This window comes from Cololabis saira, chromosome 18, assembly GCF_033807715.1.
Source record: "Cololabis saira isolate AMF1-May2022 chromosome 18, fColSai1.1, whole genome shotgun sequence".
Lineage (NCBI taxonomy): Eukaryota > Metazoa > Chordata > Actinopteri > Beloniformes > Belonidae > Cololabis > Cololabis saira.
In genome coordinates, this window is record NC_084604.1 from 37,743,694 (window position 1) to 37,765,305 (window position 21,612).

The 21,612-nt window shown below is 44.7% G+C and overlaps 1 protein-coding gene across 5 annotated transcripts in view; it reads left to right on the forward strand.

Moving 5' to 3' along the window:
* adgrg6 (adhesion G protein-coupled receptor G6) overlaps nt 1-21,612 on the forward strand; it is a 194,312-nt gene that overhangs the window by 83,858 nt on the left and 88,842 nt on the right. For 4 of the 5 annotated variants that reach the window (XM_061746280.1, XM_061746284.1, XM_061746281.1 and 1 more), the window contains 6 exons: nt 511-564; nt 5,193-5,264; nt 6,014-6,190; nt 8,368-8,448; nt 8,896-8,973; nt 15,178-15,291. In XM_061746280.1, the coding sequence (XP_061602264.1) occupies nt 511-564; nt 5,193-5,264; nt 6,014-6,190; nt 8,368-8,448; nt 8,896-8,973; nt 15,178-15,291 (576 nt within the window). The remainder of the gene's footprint in view (nt 1-510; nt 565-5,192; nt 5,265-6,013; nt 6,191-8,367; nt 8,449-8,895; nt 8,974-15,177; nt 15,292-21,612) is intronic. The other variant, XM_061746285.1, reaches the window with a different exon arrangement.

Below are 21,612 nucleotides of genomic sequence, written 5' to 3' on the forward strand. Positions count from 1 at the left end.
AAATTCCGTTAGCATGATGAGGTTGTACGGTCCTTTAGTGCCAATCGGGCCGAGTGTTTGTAAATTTGAACAATGTCTCTAGGATAAAGTTTGGCCGAGCAATAAGCAACACAATTTCGCCTTTTTTTTTGCTTTTTGGCATCTAGCGTTGCCACGGTAACACATTTGACTGAGAAAAGTTATACCCATCGAGGCACGATGGAGATGCATCTAACGATGTCTGCCATGCATGGGTGCACGTTGCGGTTCGGGCCGCATTAACGGACAAAAAAAGCGTGCGGAATAAGATGAAGAAGAGGAAAAGGGAAATCTTTCCTGTATACTAATATATCGCCTTCATTTTCATATTTTTCTTGTTTTTTCAGGCGTGTTTTATTTTTGGAAATTTTGGAGATTTGGAGATTTTGAAAATTACCCTTGAAAGTGCTTAAAAAGGGCATGAATTTGACCTTGAAAAATGCGTAGGAACCCTGTTTTTAACGCTCCCTGTTTCTTCTTCTGTCCTTGCAGGCGCCAACACGCCGCCCAGCACCAGCTGTGACCCCCCCGGACTTGGCTGTCCAGGTAGGAAAACTCACCTGGGGTGTGGACGCGGTGCCACGCCCCTCCAACCCCCCCACCGCCGCCGCTAGCTGGACGTAGCTCCCTCTTACCGTAGTTACCTTCTCTAGTGGTCTTGTCTGGTTTCTGGTTCTGGTTTTTGGGTTAATGTTGGTGTACTGGTTGGGCGTGTGCACATTAATGTTGGGCGTGTGCACATTAATGTTGCTGTACTGGTTGGGCGTGTGCACATTAATGTTGCTGTACTGGTTGGGCGTGTGCACATTAATGTTGGGCGTGTGCACATTAATGTTGGGCGTGTGCACATTAATGTTGGGCGTGTGCATATTAATGTTGGTGTAACGGTTGGGCGTGTGCACATTAGTGTTGGGCGTGTGCACATTAATGTTGGGCGTGTGCATATTAATGTTGGTGTAACGGTTGGGCGTGTGCACATTAATGTTGGGTGTGTGCACATTAATGTTGGTGTGTTGGTTGGGCGTGTGCACATTAATGTTGGTGTGTTTGTTGGGCGTGGGCAGGAGGACATGGTTCCAGGTCCTGCAGGACAGCTATGCGAGTCTCGTACCTGGACAGGTAGAACCTGAGGGTTTGGGCTCGGTCTCTAGACGCGTCTCCTGGTGGGAAAGGAATCCAGTTTCGTGGTGTTTTTCCCGGCGTTGTGAGGCCTGCGAGCCGTTTCCGGTCCAAACATGCGTCTGGAAACTCTAGTGAAGGAGGAACCAGACCTGCCAAGGTCTAACATTCGTTACCTGATGTCTCGGTTGGTTTTCCCATGAGGCCTTGCAATAAGGCCCTTACATTTGAAGGTTGCAGTCGTGTCTTCAACTAACTGAGATTTTGTCATATTCTACCAGAATTCTCAGATTCTCCGTGCAGAAAGATGGGATTCCTTACCGATGTTTTCTCCACTAACCTGCTAGAAGTTTAAAAAAAGTGAATGTACCTTTTTTTCTAAACCGCCTGTGAACGTCATCGCTGCTTCCACGTGTTCAGGACTAATCCAGAAATAATCCAGAAATAATCCAGACAAAGACAACGATGCAGGACTTACGTCCAGGTTCATCACCTGTGAAGGTTAACGGTTAAAGTCCCAGTCTGGATCATCTGGAACCACAGATTTGTCTTTGTTCGTCCGTGACCCAAAAAGAGAAAACTGGGTTGGCTGATTTGAAAACAAAAAACCTCTTTTAACCCAAAGAAAGAAACTTTGTGGTCCTTTTTTCCCTCATTCAGCATCTCGGCTCTTGCAGCTCCGTGATTTATGATTTTGGCCCAAAGTCCCGACTCGTCCGGGAGGAAAGAAAAGGAAGTGGATCTCAATCAAAACGAGGAGATTCCTGGGAACGACACAAACGCTTCTTTCTGCTGTTTCCTCACAAGTCCTTTCCCATCGCGTTTTCCTGGACGTCCTTCCTAGCTGGGAGGGAATATGTCAAAATCATAAAGATTGTGCACTTGGTGACATGTTTTTGATATTTGGCATGATGTTAGTTATGGACATAAGGTTTTCAAACAAATTATGACGCCCCCTAGTGGCCGGTTTGCATAAAATTCGAAATGGCTCCCGCCGAAAACACCAAAGGTCATATCTCAGCTTCTCTTAGTCCTAGATTGTTGTATATTGTCACTTTTTCCACTTTTTGGGTGCTAGGAATTTAATTCTGAGATACATTTCCTATTTCAAGGTCATGTCAAATTTAATTTTCAAGGTCCTTTTTGGCCCAAAAAACTCCATATCTCTAGAATTAAGTCACATAGAAAGATTATAGAGGGATCTAGACCCATATTTTCACCCCCAAGGAATTCAATTTCCTGTTTATTGGACAGGTCACTATCGCTGTAGTGTCAATAATCTCATTGAGTTCGTTCGTTCTTTCTTTCTTTCTTTCTTTCTTTCTTTCTTTCTTTCTTTCTTTCTTTCTTTCTTTCTTTCTTTCTTTCTTTCTTTCTTTCTTTCTTTCTTTCTTTCTTTCTTTCTTTCTTTCTTTCTTTCTTTCTTTCTTTCAGGCTCATTTCTTTCTTTCTTTCTTTCGTTCGTTCCGTTCGTTCGTTCGTTTGTTCGTTTCGTTGGTTGGTTGGTTGGTTGGTTGGTTGGTTGGTTGGTTGGTTCGTTCGTTCGTTCGTTTGTTCGTTTCGTTGGTTGGTTGGTTGGTTGGTTGGTTCTTTCTTTCTTTCTTTCTTTCTTTCTTTCTTTCTTTCTTTCTTTCTTTCTTTCTTTCTTTCTTTCTTTCTTTCTTTCTTTCTTTCTTTCAGGCTCCTTTCTTTCGTTCGTCCGTTCGTTCGTTGGTTCGTTGGTTCGTTCGTTGGTTCGTTTCGTTGGTTCGTTGGTTGGTTGGTTGGTTGGTTGGTTGGTTCGTTCCTTCATTCAGGCTTAAGATGAACAGAACCTCAGAACTAAGTCACAGGGAAATAATAGAATTTTATTAAAATAACCCACAAAAAACGTCAGCTGTGCATATTTAAACTCAATAACACCAACAATGCTGCCTCTATCGCCTTGCTTATTGATTCATTTGGAATTTTCTGCAAACCGGCCACTAGGGGGCCGTTTTCCCAATTTGTTTGCGGTGGTTTTTGAAAACCTTATCTCCAAACCTACCACCATGCCAAATATCAAAAACTTGTCACCGAGTGCAGGATTTTCATGAATTCCCTCCCAGCCGTCCTAAGGAACTTCAGCTTCACCAGAAGCCGCTGAAGTTGGGCTGCCGTCCATCGTGGCCCGCGGCCAATCAGAGCAGCCGGAACAGTAGCCGAGGGCCATCTGCTAACGTGACCCGACCCACGACTGAAATGTCAGTTCCCAACGGCCGCAGAAGCCCCAAGGCAGGATTCTCTAGAGGTCAGTTTGGTCAGCAGTGGTGGGAAGTCAGAGTCTCCGGAGACGATCCACAGACTCCAGGAAAATGTTCCTCCACAAGAAAAAAGACCATAGTAGCTTCAAAGTGCACTATATTTTCCTTGGACTTGCTCCCATCTCACCTCACAAAACTTTCAAGACCTCTTGGAGTTCTCCTGGAACTCAAACAGCTTTATTGTTGTGGTGCTGGCGCAGAACCAGAGCCATGCCAGGGAGACCAACCGGCCTGGGAACTCGGTATCCTCGGTATCCCCCCGGAAAAAATGGAGGTTCTCAGGACTTGGAGAGGTAGGACCCCAGACACAGACGCCCCTTGTTGTACAACCGCGGGTCCTGGTCCTGGTCTCAGTCCGCGTTCCAGCAGATGTCTGGACAACCCGACAACGGAGGGCCCCAGACCCAGGCATCTATCCGATTCCTATAATAATAATAATAATAATAATAATATAATAATAATAATAATAATAATAATAATAATAATAATAATAATAATAATAATAATAATAATAACCATCTTTGTATAGTAATAATGTCAATAAATTATTAAATTTTGTTGTCCTACCAATGGAGGCCCAAATCCTCCATGGCAGGACCCTTCCATACCGCATTTCTCACTGACAAAGACGCACATTCACGCCCCGTTTCCCCCTCCCCGGGGGGGTCCAGCACCGCCAGAAGGCACCCCAGGCTGCACGGCGAGCCCCGCCAGGCCCGGGTATCCCGACCCACCTATCCCAGGCCGGTGAGGGAACGCGGGTGATGTGGGACCCCCTCCCGCCCCTGGTGTTGAGTGCATGTGATTAATGCCATAAAAACTGAGAGGGGGAGGTCAGGGTATCATACTGACAATGGCGGCAGTAGATCAGGTGGTAGAGCGGGTCGTCCAATGATCGGAAAGGTTGGTGGTTCGAATCCCATTCTGTCCCAGTTTGCTGTCGTAGTGTCCTTTGGCAAGACACCTTACCCAGCTTGCCCCGTGTGAATGCGTGTGAATGTTGGTGGTGGTCGGAGGGGCCGCTTGGCGCGATATAGCAGCCACACTTCCGTCAGTCTGCCCCAGGGCAGCTGAGGCTACAAACGTAGCAGCTGTGGCTACAAACGTAGCTACCACCACCGGTGTGGATGTGTATGAATGAATAATGATCTCTGTAAAGCTCTGGGTGCCTTGAATCGCGCTATATAAATCCAAGTCATTATTATTATTATTAATTATCCCCCCCCTCCAGAACTAAGTATCCTTGTTAAATGTATTTATTAAATGTTGAATGTGCAGTGTCTACAGTGTTTTTAAAACCGTAAGGCGGGGAGTGCCGGGCCATGCGGGACAGTGTCCCCGACGCCCCGGACCCCCCGCCCCTTCGCCTATGTGCGTATGAATCGTGTAGGGGGGGCAGGAGGGGGAGCGGAGGCCGAAGCCAGGAGGCAGGACCAGCGGAGCCAGCCCTGCAAGGACACCCACGCTCCCCCACCGGCCATCCACAGGCTCCTTCTCTAAAACCTGGCTTCAGCCTTGCTGAACTCCGCCGAGGGTTGGGTTTTTCTTGGGACCCCCAACCAGGGGCAGCTTTGTGTTGGTCCGTCTCCGTAAACCTTTACCGTGTCTCCGTCAACCTTTACCGTGTCTTCAGTGTTCATGTTGCATCGTCTCTCTCGCCGTGAGGCACCCGTGGGTGTCGCCGTTGACATTGTGCCACATGCAGCTTCACAGCCGTTCAACATCCTCTGCATCTTTCTCTCTGTTTCCTCCCGACACCTTCACCTCCACCAGCTGCTTCCTCTCCCGCCACCTCCATCACTGACTCCACTAACACCACCCACGCTACTAACACCAGCACCCACGGTAAGCAGCACCCATGTTAATACCACCCACGGTAAGCAGCACCCATCCTCTATCCATCCTCCCCCATTTGATTGTGATTCAAGTCCATCACCTCAGTTTCATCCCCCCAATCCTCTTCAGTATCTCTTTGAGACACTTGACAGCGATTTGTCCTTTGAATTAATCCGCGGGAATAAGAGCCGAGTGCTTTTCTTTAATAAACTTATAGCTGGGAGGGAATATGTCGAAATCATAAAGATTGTGCCCTTTTTGACAAGTTTTTTGATATTTGGAATGGTGTTAGGTACAGACTAGTGCTGTCAGGCAATTCAAAAAAATAATCTAATTACAGGATGTGTAATTAATTCATCTAATTAATCGCATTTTAATCTCACACATTTTTATTGGGGAAGTGTGTTTCATAAATGAAATTTCAAAAGAAAAAGCTCAAGCACATCAGCAAACCAATTAGGCCAGGTGCATTATTTAAAATGCAATGCAAACACACTTCACCAATAAAAATGTGGATTTCAAATATTCTCTTCTTAGTGTATTCAATTGATTAGTCATGCACGGCAATTTTGCAATGTCCTAGAATTCAAATTCTTTATTTGGGAACCTTTAGCAGATATGAGATTAAAATGCGATTAATTAGATTAATTAATTTTAAATCCTGTTTCGCCCGACAGCACTAAAATAAACCCTAGATAAGTTGGATGGAGACTGAACTGGGCAATGCCCTTAACTCGGTCGTCATTTTTCATCTCCAGTCGCCTCCACCTCCACCTTCTCCTCCACCTCCACCTCCATCTCCACCTTCTCCTCCACCTCCACCTCCATCTCCCCCTCCACCCCCTCCGCTAGCATGTCTCTATCCCCAACCAGCACCAGCAGCAGCAGTAGCAGCGCCGCCGCCGCTACGTCCACCTCCTCCGCCTCCTCCTCCGGTAAGCCTTCAGTCTGCCCAGCTGGCCGCAGCTTTCTGTAGAAAAAGTTATTTGATCCTCAGGAAACAACGTAGTTGCAGGTGCTGAAGTGAGGAGACAAACCTGGCGTTATTTACTGAACCAAAACACCAAGCACAGGGGCATTATGGGTAAAAACAGAGACCCGCTAACTTCCTTGAACAGGGGGAGTAGCAGTCGGTCGCTGCTGATCATCTTCGTTGATGATACAATTATCTTTGTTGATGATACGATCATCTACATTGATAAAATGATCATCTTCATTGATAAAATGATCATCTTCGTTGATGATACGATCATCTTCGTTGATGATTCGATCATCTTTGTTGATGATACGATCATCTTTGTTGATGTTACGATCATCTTCATTGATAAAATGATCATCTTCGTTGATGATACGATCATCTTCGTTGATGATCATCTTTGTTGATGTTACGATCATCTACATTGATAAAATGATCATCTTCGTTGATGATACGATCATTTTTGTTGATGATGCGATCATCTTCGTTTATAAAATGATCATCTTCGTTGATAAAATGATCATCTTCGTTGATGATACGATCATCATCATTGATAAAATGATCATCTTCGTTGTTGATACGATCATCTTCGTTGATGATACGATCATCTTCATTGATAAAATGATCATCTTCGTTGATAAAATGATCATCTTCGTTGATGATACGATCATCTTCGTTGATAAAATAATCATCTTTGTGGATGATACGATCATCTTCGTTGATGATACGATCATAATCGTTGATGAACCGATTTATTGATGGACTTATCAAGCAGATGTTTTGTCAGTTTGCTGGTCTGCAGCATTCAGGTCTGTTAACACAATGCCAAGAGGGAATAACATCAGCACTCATTTTAGAGAAACAACTGTTGTGTTGAAATGGTGATGAAACCATTTCCTCGTAATTGTGAGTTTGTCGTTCGACTGAAGTGGCAGATACCATCAAAACATTTTTCACAAGTAGAAAACATTCAGGGTCAGGTCAGTCTTCCCGGCACTAACGATGTTAGACGTTCATGAGAGCCGATGTAGAGGACTGAACAAGTGCGGTTGTTTGGAAGGGTTTCCCAGATAAAAAAAAGAATGGTGCGGTAGTGACGAACGCAACCTTTGGAATGGACCGATGCATGAAACTGAGTCATGTGACAGGACAATAGAGGGAATGTGCATGATGTCACAGATGTGACTTCACATTGGGTTACGCACACTGGGTGTCAGAAAGACTGAGTGTCAGAAAGATTGAGTGTCAGAAAGACTGAGGGGTAAATCCACAAAAGGATTGCGCTGGTTTTGTGGCCGCTAAATCGGTGCAAATGAGACAAAAAGAGAGCGTCTAATTCACAAAGCACCCGCAAAGGGCGAATTGCACCACAAACTGCGCTGCCAAGCAAATAGTGTCATGGTGCGCCTGTGCCATTTGCATGCATGTAAATTAGGTAATATTCATACATTCGGTGCAAAATTGCCCCCTTTCTATGCAAATAAGCCTCATTACAAAAACCGTCTAATTCACAAAGGCCAGCGCTATTTGCCACACGCAAAAATAGTGGAGCAAATACCGTCTTTTCGAAGCGTGTATTAACTGCGCGCAACTCACTCCTCAAGGCTGATTTATGTTTCTGCGTTACACCAACGCAGAGATTACGGCGTAGGGTACGCAGCGACACGCACCGTACGGTATGCGTCGCCGCGTACCTAACGCCGTACCCTACGGCGTAGGCTCTGCGTCGATTTAACGCAGAATCATAATTCAGGCTTCACTCCCCCTCTGCGCAAATGCGGCGCAATTTACAGCGCTATTTGCGGGCGCAATCTATTCTTTGTGGATTTGGCCCTGAGTGTCAGAAAGACTGAGTGTCAGAAAGACTGAGTGTCAGAAAGACTGAGTGACAGGTGACAGGAAACCATTAGTGAGGGTTCCTGCTGCTAAAGGAATCCTGGGATTTCCTTCATTTTTACTCTGTCTCTGCATTTGGGCTCAGTTTGGTTCAGTAAATGATGCATTTTTGATTTAAATCACTTCAAATAGAGTTGAATTCCAGAGTCTCCGTACGAAGCGTTGAGGGTTTAAATGAATCATTAACCCAGTGTGCCTGTGTGTTTGTGTTACTAACCTGCTCCTCGTTGTGCTAACCAGCTACTGTCGCCGTCACCACCAGCGCTGCTACGTCTGCATCCACTGCTACTAATGTCGCTTCATCCAGCAGCACAGCGCATGGTAAGGTAGCTAACGGCTATGCTGACAGCTAAAATGTGAAAAGTAACGGTCCGAGTACAGGACCCTGTGGAACACCAGGAAGACTGCTTGAATGAGATAATTAAGGCTTTTTACGACCAACTAACTGGTAACTTCATTGATCTGTACAGCTGAGTATCGTTTACATCTATGTTGTGTCAAAAGAGTAATGGTACGAGTGCAGAACCCTGTGGAACTCCAACAAAAACTCTGACGTTAGAGGAAGAAGATTCCTCTAATTAAGTTATTTGGACCTTTAATCCCATAATCACACCTCTGTCAGAGCTGGATGGATGGATGATGGATGGATGGATGGAATATGGATGGATGGATGGATGATGGATGGATGGATGATGGATGGATTGATTGATTAACATGAACGTTCTTTATTCACTAACTAACAGTGTTGGTTTTTTACTTCCTCCGTAGCCGAACAGACGAGCGGCGTCACGCCGGCAACCTCCTCTGCTCCCACTACTAACCCGGCTACTAACCCGGCCACGCATGGTAAGCTAACCTGCTACCAGCCCGCGGCGCTAGCAGGCCCGCGGCGCTAGCAGGCCCGCAGCGCTAGCAGGCCCGCGGCGCTAGCAGCCCCGCGGTGCTAGCAGGAAACAACCGCTACGCACTTCCAGGATTCAGAGCCTGAGAGGTTCAAGCACCGGCTTCAGTTGTGCTCAAAGGTTCGATGACACTCACAGATAAACCAACTGTGGTCTTTATTAGAGTCTCCACGGCTGCTCCAGGTGCTGCTGATCGGTCTTTATCAGGTCTTTATCAGGTCTTTATCAGGTCTTTAGCAGGTCTTTAGCAGGTCTTTATCAGGTCTTTATCAGGTCTTTAGCAGGTCTTTATCAGGTCTTTAGCAGGTCTTTATCATGTCTCTAGCAGGTCTTTATCATGTCTCTAGCAGGTCTTTAGCAGGTCTTTAGCAGGTCTTTAGCAGGTCTTTATCAGGTCTTTATCAGGTCTTTATCAGGTCTTTAGCAGGTTTTTATGAGGTCTTTATCAGGTCTTTATCAGGTCTTTATCATGTCTTTAGCAGGTCTTTATCAGGTCTTTAGCAGGTTTTTATGAGGTCTTTATCAGGTCTTTATCAGGTCTTTATCATGTCTTTAGCAGGTCTTTAGCAGGTCTTTATCAGGTCTTTAGCAGGTCTTTATCAGGTCTTTATCAAGTCTTTATCAGGTCTTTAGCAAGTCTTTATCAGGTCTTTAGCAGGTCTTTATCAGGTCTTTAGCAGGTCTTTAGCAGGTCTTTATCAGGTCTTTAGCAGGTCTCTATCAGGTCTTTAGCAGGTCTTTATCAGGTCTTTATCAGGTCTTTAGCAGGTCTTTAGTAGGTCTTTAGTAGGTCTTTATCAGGTCTTTAGCAGGTCTTTAGCAGGTCTCTATCAGGTCTTTAGCAGGTCTTTATCAGGTCTTTATCAGGTCTTTAGCAGGTCTTTAGTAGGTCTTTAGTAGGTCTTTATCAGGTCTTTAGCAGGTCTTTATCAGGTCTTTATTAGGTCTTTATCAGGTCTTTAGCAGGTCTTTATCAGGTCTTTATTAGGTCTTTAGCAGGTCTTTAGCAGGTCTTTATCAGGTCTTTATCAGGTCTCTATCAGGTCTTTAGCAGGTCTTTAGCAGGTCTTTATCAGGTCTTTAGCAGGTCTTTAGCAGGTCTTTAGCAGGTCTTTATCAGGTCTTTATCAGGTCTCTATCAGGTCTTTAGCAGGTCTTTAGCAGGTCTTTAGCAGGTCTTTAGCAGGTCTTTATCAGGTCTTTATCAAGTCTTTAGCAGGTCTTTATTGGGTATTTATCAGGTCTTTAGTAGGTCTTTATCAGGTCTTTAGTAGGTCTTTAGCAGGTCTTTATCAGGTCTTTAGCAGGTCTTTATCAGGTCTTTAGCAGGTCTTTATCAGGTCTTTAGTAGGTCTTTAGCAGGTCTTTAGCAGGTCTTTATCAGGTCTTTAGCAGGTCTTTATCAGGTCTTTATCAGGTCTTTAGCAGGTCTTTAGCAGGTCTTTAGCAGGTCTTTATCAGGTCTTTAGTAGGTCTTTATTAGGTCTTTATGAGGTCTTTAGCAGGTCTTTAGTAGGTCTTAAGTGGGTCTTTATGAGGTCTTTAGAAGATCTTTAGTAGGTCTTTAGCAGGTCTTTAGCAGGTCTTTATCAGGTCTTTAGCAGGTCTTTAGCGGGTCTTTAGCGGGTCTTTATCAGGTCTTTATTAGGTCTTTAGTAGGTCTTTATTAGGTCTTTATGAGGTCTTTAGCAGGTCTTTAGTAGGTCTTAAGTGGGTCTTTATGAGGTCTTTAGAAGATCTTTAGTAGGTCTTTAGCAGGTCTTTAGCAGGTCTTTATCAGGTCTTTATCAGGTCTTTATCAGGTCTTTAGCAGGTCTTTATTAGGTCTTTAGCAGGTCTCTAGCAGGTCTTTAGCAGGTCTTTAGTAGGTCTTTATCAGGTCTTTAGCAGGTCTTTAGTAGGTCTTTAGCAGGTCTTTATCAGGTCTTTAGCAGGTCTTTATCAGGTCTTTAGTAGGTCTTTATCAGGTCTTTATCAGGTCTTTATCAGGTCTTTAGCAGGTCTTTATCAGGTCTTTATCAGGTATTTAGCAGGTCTTTAGCAGGTCTTTAGCAGGTCTTTATCCGGTCATTATCAGGTCTTTATCGGGTCTTTAGCAGGTCTTTATCGGGTCTTTAGCAGGTCTTTATCAAGTCTTTAGCAGGTCTTTAGCAGGTCTTTATCATGTCTTTAGCAGGTCTTTAGCAGGTCTTTAGCAGGTCTTTAGCAGGTCTTTATCAGGTCTTTATCAGGTCTTTAGCAGGTCTTTAGCAGGTCTTTATCAGGTCTTTAGCAGGTCTTTAGCAGGTCTTTATCAGGTCTTTATCAGGTCTTTATCAGGTCTTTATCAGGTCTTTAGCAGGTCTTTAGCAGGTCTTTATCAGGTCTTTAGCAGGTCTTTAGTAGGTCTTTAGCAGGTCTTTATCAGGTCTTTATCAGGTCTTTATCAGGTCTTTATCAGGTCTTTAGCAGGTCTTTAGTAGGTCTTTAGCAGGTCTTTATCTTGTGCTCCTGTCTTGTATCTACTCGTGTGTTATCGTTTAAACACATGAACGTGGGACATTTGGACGTCTAGAAATTCTACCCAAAGATAAACCAGACTTGTCTTGGTTGAGATTCTTTTAATTTTCCCATAATGCACTGCAGTGGAGCCCCTGGTGGTTTAAGGTCAAACCTTTGAGCACAACTGAACGTCGGGTGTTGAAGTTGAGATGTTAGATTATTATTCATCATAGATGTTAGTTAGAGATGTAACTAATGTATTTATGTTCTTTTATTGTAATGCATATTGTAATGGAGGTTTTTGTTCATGAAATGACTTTTGACTAACGTTGTCTTCGTCTCCATAGATGAGCTCATCGTCACTGATATAAAGTTAAAGGGGGAAAACTTGTTCAAGTCCCTGTGAAATTAAATTCATCCTTTAATTGTAATTCACTTTTATAAAAACTTATATCTTTAATTATATATTCATATATTAGATAACAGGATTTTATTGAATTAACCAGAGACCTCGGACCGAGTGACAAACAAATGGCTATAAACAAAACTAGACACTAAACTCTGACTATAGAGAGAACAATAAACACTCCAAGAGGAGGGAAAAATAACTCTAGTAAAAAAGAAACAAATAAACACAAAATGCTCCGTTTGGAGGAAAAACCTGCCTATATCAAATAATTTGGCTACAAACACGAATCACTCTAAAGCCTGGGATATACTTGCAGTTCAGACCGCGTACGCGTCACGGCCGCCGCGCGGATCCTGCGTTCATCTGACGCTCAAAAAGAGCGGTCCCGGTCAGAAACCAGCTAGCGACGACGCAGAGGTCGCTGGCGCCGTTTCCTTTGCCGAGATGCAACCAAAGCAACGTTATAATCTCCTACATCAGGGGTCGGCAACCCAAAATGTTTTAGATCCGTATTGGACCCAAAACACAAAAAACTAATATGTCTGGAGCCACAAAAAATGAAAAGTCTTGTATCAGAATTAGAATGAAGGCAACACATGCTGCATGTTTTATATTAGTTAGAACTGGGGGAAGATTTTTTTTTCATTATGCACTTCGAGAAAAAAGTCAAAATGTTGAGAAAAAAGTCAAAATATTGAGGAAATAGTCTAAATTTCATGAAAAAAGTCAAAATGTAGAGAAAAAAGTCGAAATGTCGAGATTAATGTTGAAGTACAATCTCGAGCAAAAAGTCGAAATTTCGAGAAAAAAGTCGAAATGTCGAGAAAAAAGTCAAAATTTCAAGAAAAAATTTGAAATGTTGAGAATTAAGTCAAAATGTCCAGCAAAAAGTTGATATTTTGAGAAAAAAGTCGAAATGTCAAGATTAATGTTGAAGTACAATCTTGAGAAAAAAGTCAAAATTTCGAGAAAAAAGTTGAAATGTTGAGAAAAAAGTCAAAATTTCGAGAAAAAAAGTCAAAATGCCGAAATTAAAAAGGCAAGGAAAAAGGAAGAAAAAAATTAGAAAAACGGAAAAAGAGAAGAAAAAAGAAAAAAAAGGAAAATAAGAAAAAAGAAATAAAAAGAAAAAAAGAAGAAAAAAAGGAAAAAAAAGAATAAAAAAAGGAAAAAAGGTCAAACATTTTTGAAAAAGCTCCAGGAGCCACTAGGGCGGCGCTAAAGAGCCGCATGCAACTCTAGAGCCGTGGGTTGCCGACCCCTGTCCTACATCATCCAATGGTTCAATGTAAACTTGTTCGTTGTTCTAATCTGCTACTGCTACTACCGCTACTACTAAATATTTAATCACTTTTCCAACTGTTGCTCTGCTGACTGCCCCCTATCGGTCACCGCCGGTACTACGCGCTCTCCTCACGTACTACAAGAGCGACGTTGCGGTCGGTGTTGCAGGAGAACGGACGTGAACGCAAGCACCAACAGCAAGTTTATCCCAGGCTTTAGAGAGGCAACAACCAAGAACTATGAATCAAACAAAGTTAACAAACAAATGACTCTTTAAACAAAGGGCTAGGAAATTTAGTTCAGGAAAAAATTACAAACAAAGAGTTACTTGTCACGAGGAACATACGGGCTCTGGTGCAGGACAAGGAACACTATGGACGAGAATCAGGGCCATGCAGGACAAAAAAACATTTGAGCGGGGAAGAAAGTCGAAATTTCGTGAATAAAGTCAAAATTTCACCTTTTTTCAACTTTATTTACAAGATTTCAACTTTTTTCTCTAAATTTCGACTTTATTCTTGAAATTGTATTTCAACATTAATCTCAACATTTCAACTTTTTTCTCAACAATTCGACTTTTTTCTTGACATTTCAACTTTTTTCTCGACATTTTGAGTTTTTTCTCAACATTTCCAATTATTTTTCTACATTTCGATTTTTTTTCGAAATTGTGTTTCAACATTATTCTCGACATTTCGACTTTTTTCTCAATATTTCGACTTCTGTCTAGAAATTGTACACATTATTCTCGACATTTCGACTTTTTTTTCGACATTTCGACTTCTTTCTAGAAATTGTACTTTGACTTTTTTCTTGACATTTCAACTTTTTTCTCAACATTTCGACTTTTTTCTCAACATTTCGACTTTTTTCTCAACATTTCGACTTTTTTCTTGAGATTTTGACTTTTTTTCAACATTTCGACTTTTTTCTCAAAATTGTACTTCAACATCATTCTCGACATTTCGACTTTTTTTTGAAGTGCATGATGAAAAAAAAATCTTCCTCCTCTAAAATATTATTTAGATTTTTCTCCTGCCTGGCCCTAACACTATTTAAACACATGGAGGGAAATAGGGAACAGGTGGAAACACTGAGACACATGAGGAAGGGCAAGGGACCTGAAACCAGACGAGGATTACTTTTCAAAATAAAACAGGAAATGACAGAACAAAACAAACCCAAGACAAGACAACGTCACCACGGTGTGACAGTTGGACTGCAGGAATATTCCACTCTTATGGTCTTAAATAGAGACGCTGACATGTTGCTCGCTTTTTCACGGAGACTTGGACAAGTTTTTGTTGCCCCTTTAACATTTAATATGAGTGTTTGCATGTGCCGTTTAACTGCTGGATGATGATTTCTTTCACTTCGTAGTTAGAGATCAAATATAGACGTTCCTTCTCAGTCCATAGATAAATCAGTCATGTATGGAGCCAAATCAAGGCCAAAAGTTTTGCTAATTTGAAAATAAAATTTGAACCTGAAAATTCTTTTTTACAGTTTCAAATTTTTTTTTTTCGGTTTCAAATCTTTTTTTTTCAGTTTCACATCTTTTTTTTCAGTTTCACATCTTTTTTTCAGTTTCACATCTTTTCACAAAAAAATTTAAACTGAAAAAAAAAGATTTGAAACTGAAAAAAAAGATTTGAAACTGAAAAAAAGAAGGGAAACTGAAAAAAAGATGTGAAACTGAAAAAAAGATGTGAAACTGAAAAAAAGATTTGAAACTGAAATAAAAAGTTTTGAAACTGAAAAAAAGATCTGATACCAAAAAAAAAATTTAAACTGTAAAAAAGAATTTTCAGGTTCAAATTTTATTTTCAAATTAACAAAACTTTTGGCCTTGATTTGGCTCCATAGTCATTGTCCTCTTCTAAACACTCTTACCAACGATCAACAGTCGAGTATTAGCTTCCTTCAGTAGCATCTGTAGCTGCAACTTCTTCATCAACAACCTTCCTCCTCCAGGTTCTTCCCTCGTTTCTTCTCCACAAACATCTCCGGGTTCGACCCCCGTGGTGCCGTTGCTAACCTCCGAGCAGCCGACGACTAACATAGCTGCTACGGCGGCTTCTCCTGCGGGTAACAACGCTGCACGGCTGCTAATGCTGCTAATGCTGCTAATGCTGCTAATGCTGCTAATGCTGCTAATGCTGCTAATGCTGCTGTTTCAGCAGCTGCTTCTGTCCTGTTCAGATTCTCGAATGGAAAAGTTTTATTTTTGGGTTTTAAACAAAATAAAAATCATCACTTCAATTGGTTTTTGTATTTTCGGCAAATACAACCTGACATGAGTGAGTCTCTTTAGAAGAATCCGGTCTATGGACGGTTTTATGGTCCGCTCGGTGATTGACGTGCTTTTATGGAGGCCAGTTCTTTAAAGGTAGTGTCCTTGATGTTGGAGAGCTAGCAAGATTTGAAAGTGGCACCTCCTCTAAGCCCCGCCCCCTCCTCCCCCTCCCGTCAGCGTTCCGTCCAAAGCCACGCCCCCACAAACTTTGCAGGAGTCGAGTTTTCCAGGACATTTTGGACAGCACATTTTCAACAAAACTACCCCATGTCTCATTCACCTGTAAGCGAGGCCGGTTTTAGGGGGGGCTGTGCCCACCCAAACGTGCATCCTGTCCACTGGCTTCTCCATCCCGGCGAGAGTGGACAGCGGAAAGCAGAAAGCGGGTGGCGGTGCGCTACAGGCTCTAGAGCCACAGCTACGCCGTAGCCTACGCCGTCTACGCCGTAGCCTACGGTGTAGACGGCATAGCCGTGGCTCTAGAGCATGCAGCGCACCGCCACCCGCTTTCTGCTTTCCGCTGTCCACTCTCGCCGGGATGGAGATGCTCTGGAAATAACTACATACTGGGGGTCCGTGGCAGAGGGGAGGGAGGGGGGTTACACTGGGACACTGTGAGCCCAGGAGGACCCGTGGGAAGTGGACACGTCGGGCTGGAAGCGAGTGCGCAAATGGGACGGGGGACGGGGGGGTTGTGGGTGGCGTCATGAAGGCATCTGATTGGTTCTTTCCCCCTCTGCCAAGCCTCTGGTCCTGGACCAATCCGTTTCATTCGGACCGAATGAAACGGATTGGTTCTAGTTTTTACATGATTTAAGCTGGGAGGAGGGGGCGGGGCTTAGAGGAGGTGCCACTTTCAAATCTTGCTTGCTCTCCAAAATCAAGGACACTACCTTTAAGGGGGGATGACGAGCACCACGTGGGTAAATCTACCCTCTTAGATCCCGAGGAATCATGAAGGGGGAACTTATTTCTGCTAAATAAGTTCGGGGTGAACACGTTTGTCGGTCGTTGGTCACCTGAGGTTGTATTTGCCTGATGCTCGGAGTAAAAACGGACGATTGGATGATTCTCAGTAACTTCCTGCCGTAGATTCTTCCTGCTGCTCTTTAATTACACGTTTAATTACGTGTTGGATGAAGTTTCCTGGGTTGAAATGATCAGGATGTTGGTGGCGGTGCTGCTAGTTTAGAGGTTTTAATGGTTCTTTTCTCTCTGGGTGTCTTCAGTTTTCTTTCACTAACTATTCCGGCTCCCCTGATGTAAATATCTCCTGTGTTTGACCGTTGTTTGTGCTTTGGGGTGTGTTTTATTACCTTTTATTTCTGCGTTTTCCTCTGTAACCCCCCCGGCAGCAGCGCTGAAGACCGACCGTCCAACCAGAGCTTCAGTTTCTGGATTATCTCCTGCAAGATCGTCCGCTTCTCCAGTTCGCTCTCGATTCAGACGAGGCGGGGGGTCTTTAAATCGCGCGGGAGGGGCCTCCCTTAGATCTGGACCTCGAGCCGAGGTCTGGGCCCCCCTAGAAGGAGCTCCGCCCCCTAAACCGGGACCGTGGTCTCGGAGGGCCCCCTCTAGCCCCGGTTCCAGGCCCTCGCTGGGGTTCATCTCCACCCCCCTGAGGAAGGAGAGGCCCAACGGAGGCCGGCGGCCCCCCGGCCCCCCCGCCGCCGCCGTAGCTGCCGCTGGCTCCGCCTCGCCCCCCCGCAGGGTTCTGGTTCCCGTCACCAAACCCACCCAACCCCCAACGCGACCGAAACCGTCTCCTCGGCCCGAATCGGGAACCACCCCGGACTCGAAACCGTCTCCGTTGCAACTGAAAGGTGAGGCCTCTCCTCCGTCGTTGCCTAGCAACAGAAAGAACAAGCCGGTGGCGGCCGTGTGGTCGGTTCTGGGCGACTGGACCTGGACCGACCCTCTGGAGTCCCCGTCCGGGTCTGGGACCGGGACGCTCGTCTACGAGGAGGACGGAGAGTTCAACCTGTACGAATTCGATGGCTCCCCGGAGGAACCGTCCGCCGGCCTCGGACCCGGCGTCCCTCGGACCCCCGGGGTTCCCGGAGCCGACCAGGACCCTAGGGACACGTTTGGACTGGAGTCTGAGGTCGTGAGAAGTCCTTCCTTCGTAGAGCCGACACCATCTCTCTCCGTACTCCATACCTTCGTCCGAATGGAGGGTTCCTCCAGAGAGGAAGAGCTGTCAATCATTTATTTTCCTTTGAAACATCTGGACAAAAGCGAACCGATCTCCTCTGCATCTGCTCCGGCGTCCCCTCTAGTCCAAACCTCCTCCTCCAGAACCTCCACTCCTCCTTCCCAGGTCTCAGGAAACCTTCACCTTCTCTCGTCTCTCTCCTCCGAAGCCGAGGCTTCCTCGTTGTCACTTCCCGTCTCTCTTGCCGTCCCGACCGAGTCGGTTCCAGTTGTCCGTCCTTCTGACGGACTCCTAATCGACCCGACGCCCTCAGGGTTTCCCCGGACGGCGTCATCCGTCGTCTCAAAGCCGTCCTCGGACGCCCCCGGTCCGTTGGTCGGTTCGAGGGACGCGCAGGTTCTTCCAGGTGAGTCGTGTTTGTCGTCGTCACCTTCAGAGACTCTCCAGTCAACCTCCGGCCCCTGTTTCCGTGACAACCAGTGTACCTCGACTCCGGGTTTGAGTTTTACCAGGGAGACGCAGGGGAACATGCCCCCGTTCCCCAACCGGCGGGAGGAACTTTCCCCCTCTCGCATTTATCCGCATTTATCCCCCCACCCATCATCCTTCACCCCCCCGCCCTCCAGCCGGTTGGCGACTGCTAGCATAACAGATGCACCGATGCGCCGCTTCCTGTCACCAACTCCACAGGCTTCCCCGCCGGAGCAGCCCGTGACGCTAACCCGCCTCCCCCAGGACGGACCTTTCCAGGCTTCAGAAAACCCCCCCACAAGTCCTGCTACACTTTCGGTTAAACGGTTTTCCACCGCCGCCGCTGACGGATGGGAATCCGCGCTAGCTCTGCCTTTAGCAGAGGTTTCGTCTCATCCCACCAGCAGTGAATTTACCGGAGCTCCGAGTCCAGAAAGTGCTCCTTCCTCCGTCGATGTTTCCACTTCTGCGTTTGCGGAGCTCCCAGATCCTGGAAACGACACCGACGTTGAGACTTCAGGGCTAAAGACCGAAACTGCTGCAAATCCCGCCACGACAGAGAGGATGGAACAACCTCAGGGTAACGTGGGAGGCAGTTTTGACGGAGAAACGTGGGAAAAGTTTAATTTAACTTCTGTGAATCTGAACCGGGAGCACCTGAATGTCTCTCCGGTGCCGCCTGAAGCTGCTAACGCTCTCAGCACCACGGAGAACTCCTCTCCGGCTAACGGCGGCGGCGCCAAAGCGCTACGCCCGACCGACCCGTCCTGCCGATGTAAACGGCGCTTTGATTTTACGTGTCTGTGTGGACTGTCATCGGGGAACAGTATGTCCCGCGGCAACGGCTAACGTAGACGTAGAGAATCCCAGAATAGATGTACAATCATCTGTGTGACCGGTATGAAGCCTTAAAGTCGTGAGATCGTTAACCTCTTCCTAACGAGCACCCTTGGTAGTCACTCATTATTTTTAATTAAACGTGGTAACGCCTTGACTCATGTATAACACGTTTAACACAGAGCAGACGGCTCTAATCCAATAAACACCTGATTTTAAGGCTGAATACATGTCTGATTACCTGAATCTTCACTTACTCTGGTCTCACGATACGTTTACTTCGTTTATTGATAATCAATAATAGTATTTATTTATTTAGGATCTAGATTTATGTAAATATAAAACATAAACGCAGAGATACGGTTGTTTTAATGATGTAATCAGGCGTGAATCTAAAATAGCCTCGTTAGGAAGAGGTTGAAGTATTGACAATGTGATTAACATTCCTGCAGAGGAAAACATGCCTGACTAAGAGTTGGGGACGCCCCGGGTCTGATCCGGCCCAGTCCAGTCCTGACTAGAACCGGTCCGGTCCTAACCAGGTCCAATCCGGTCCTAGCCAGGTCCGATGTAGTCCTAGACCCCGTCCACACGTAGCCGGGTATTTTTAAAACCGAATATTTCCCCCCCTCCGTTTATAAAATTATTTGTATCCACATTACATCGTTTTAAAAAAAAAACCCTTCCACACATAACCGAAGATCTGCGTTTTCGACCACATTCATAAGCATTCTAACCTGTAGATCATCTGCGCCTCCCGGGGAAGCTGCACCTCTGCGGCATCTCTCGGTAACGAGCCCGAGTCCCCCCCGTGTCCCGCCACGGAGCTGCCGCGTTAAATCGACGCAGACGTACGCCGTACCCTACGCCAGAGCCTACGGCGTAGGCTACGGCGTACGGTGCCTACGGCGTAGCCTCTGTGTCGGTGTAACGCAGTAAGTGGTGGTCAAGAGCAGAGACCATTTATTTAATAAATAGCTTGGAGAACAGATGCTGGATCATCTGTAGTTCTGTAGTAAACAAAGACCGCACGTCAGAGCAGATTTGTTGTTGTTTTGGAGCATAATGTGACGTTTGAAAACGCAAAACTCCGGTTGTGTCCGTCTACACGCATCTACATAAACGGAGTTTTCAAAAATCTTCACTTTGCCCAGAGTTTTTTTAACCATTAGTTTATTTGCGTTTTTCATGTGGATGAAGGAAAATATCTTCGGTTTAGCAGATACCCGGATACGTGTGGACGGGGTCCTAACCAGGTCCGATCCGGTCCGACCCGGTCCTAACCATGAATAGATTTACCAAACCTCAGCAGGTAAAACATAATTCCGGACTTCTCTGGCGTCCACGGTTCTCTTGTCATGACGTGTCTCCAGCAGGTTGAGATGGTCATTCACTTCGCTGATGATTCCACTTTATATATTAAGATGTTTTATATTTGATTTTAAGGCTGAATACAAGTCTGATTACCTGAAGGTGGTTGGGTTTCCTCTCCTTTTCCCAGTAGAGTTTCTAATAGTTGCAGTAGTTTTGGTTTTAGATAGAATGAGTTGGAGATGATCACGCTGTCGTGCTTCATCCGGAGTGTCGTTGTCCAATCAGATTGTAGTATTTACCCTGGTAGTTGTAGTGCAAACAAAGGCCCCGTTTACACGTAGCACAAATGCTGGTGTTTTCATGCGTTTTGGCTGTTCGTTTACATGAAAACGAAGCTCAAATTCACCAAAAACCATAATTTCTGAAAACTCCGGGAGCCAAAGTGGAGATTTGCAAAAACTCTGACTTCGCGCTTGCTTGTAAACGGAGAGAAACGGACATTTAGGCTTCAGAACGTCACATTATGAGACAGAAACGTCACCAGCGTCATGAGCGACACCTGTGGTTACAATTAGTCAATATTTTCTTGTATTTTACCTGTTTTATATTCTAAAGTCACACTTAAAAGTAACTCCACTTCTCTGTCACTCCAAACCAAAGACTCTGGTTCATCTTGGAAGTAACTGGAAGTTACTCGTGTCATTTGTTGATGTTTTTTTCCAGGATTCTGATTGGCTAGCATGACTTTATCTTCTCGTTACACTGCCCCCTGTAGGTTTGGCTGCTCATAGCACCTTAACAGATATTTATGCAGGTTCCTGGAAATGATGGGATTTTTCAAAACGTAGAGGGGGAAATATCCGTTTTTTGAGAAATTCTGAGAAAAAAGTCGAGAAAAAAGTCGAAATTTTGAGAAAAAAGTCGAAATTTTGAGAAAAAGGTCGAAATTTTGAGAAAAAAGTCGAGAAAAAAGTAGATATTTTGAGAAAAAAGTCGAAATTTTAAGAAAAAGTCGAAATTTTGAGAAAAAGGTCGAAATTTTGAGAAAAAAGTCGAGAAAAAAGTAGAAATTTAGAGAAAAAAGTAGAAATTTTGAGAAAAAGGTCGAAATTTTGAGAAAAAAGTCGAGAAAAAAAGTAGATATTTTGAGAAAAAAGTAGAAATTTTAAGAAAAAGTCGAAATTTTGAGAAAAAAGTCCAAATTTTGAGAAAAAGGTCGAAATTTTGAGAAAAAAGTATAAATGTTGAGAAAAACTGTTTTTTGGCTAGAATGACTTTATCTTCTCGTTACACTGCCCCCTGCAGGTTTGGCTGCTCATAGCACCTTAACAGATAT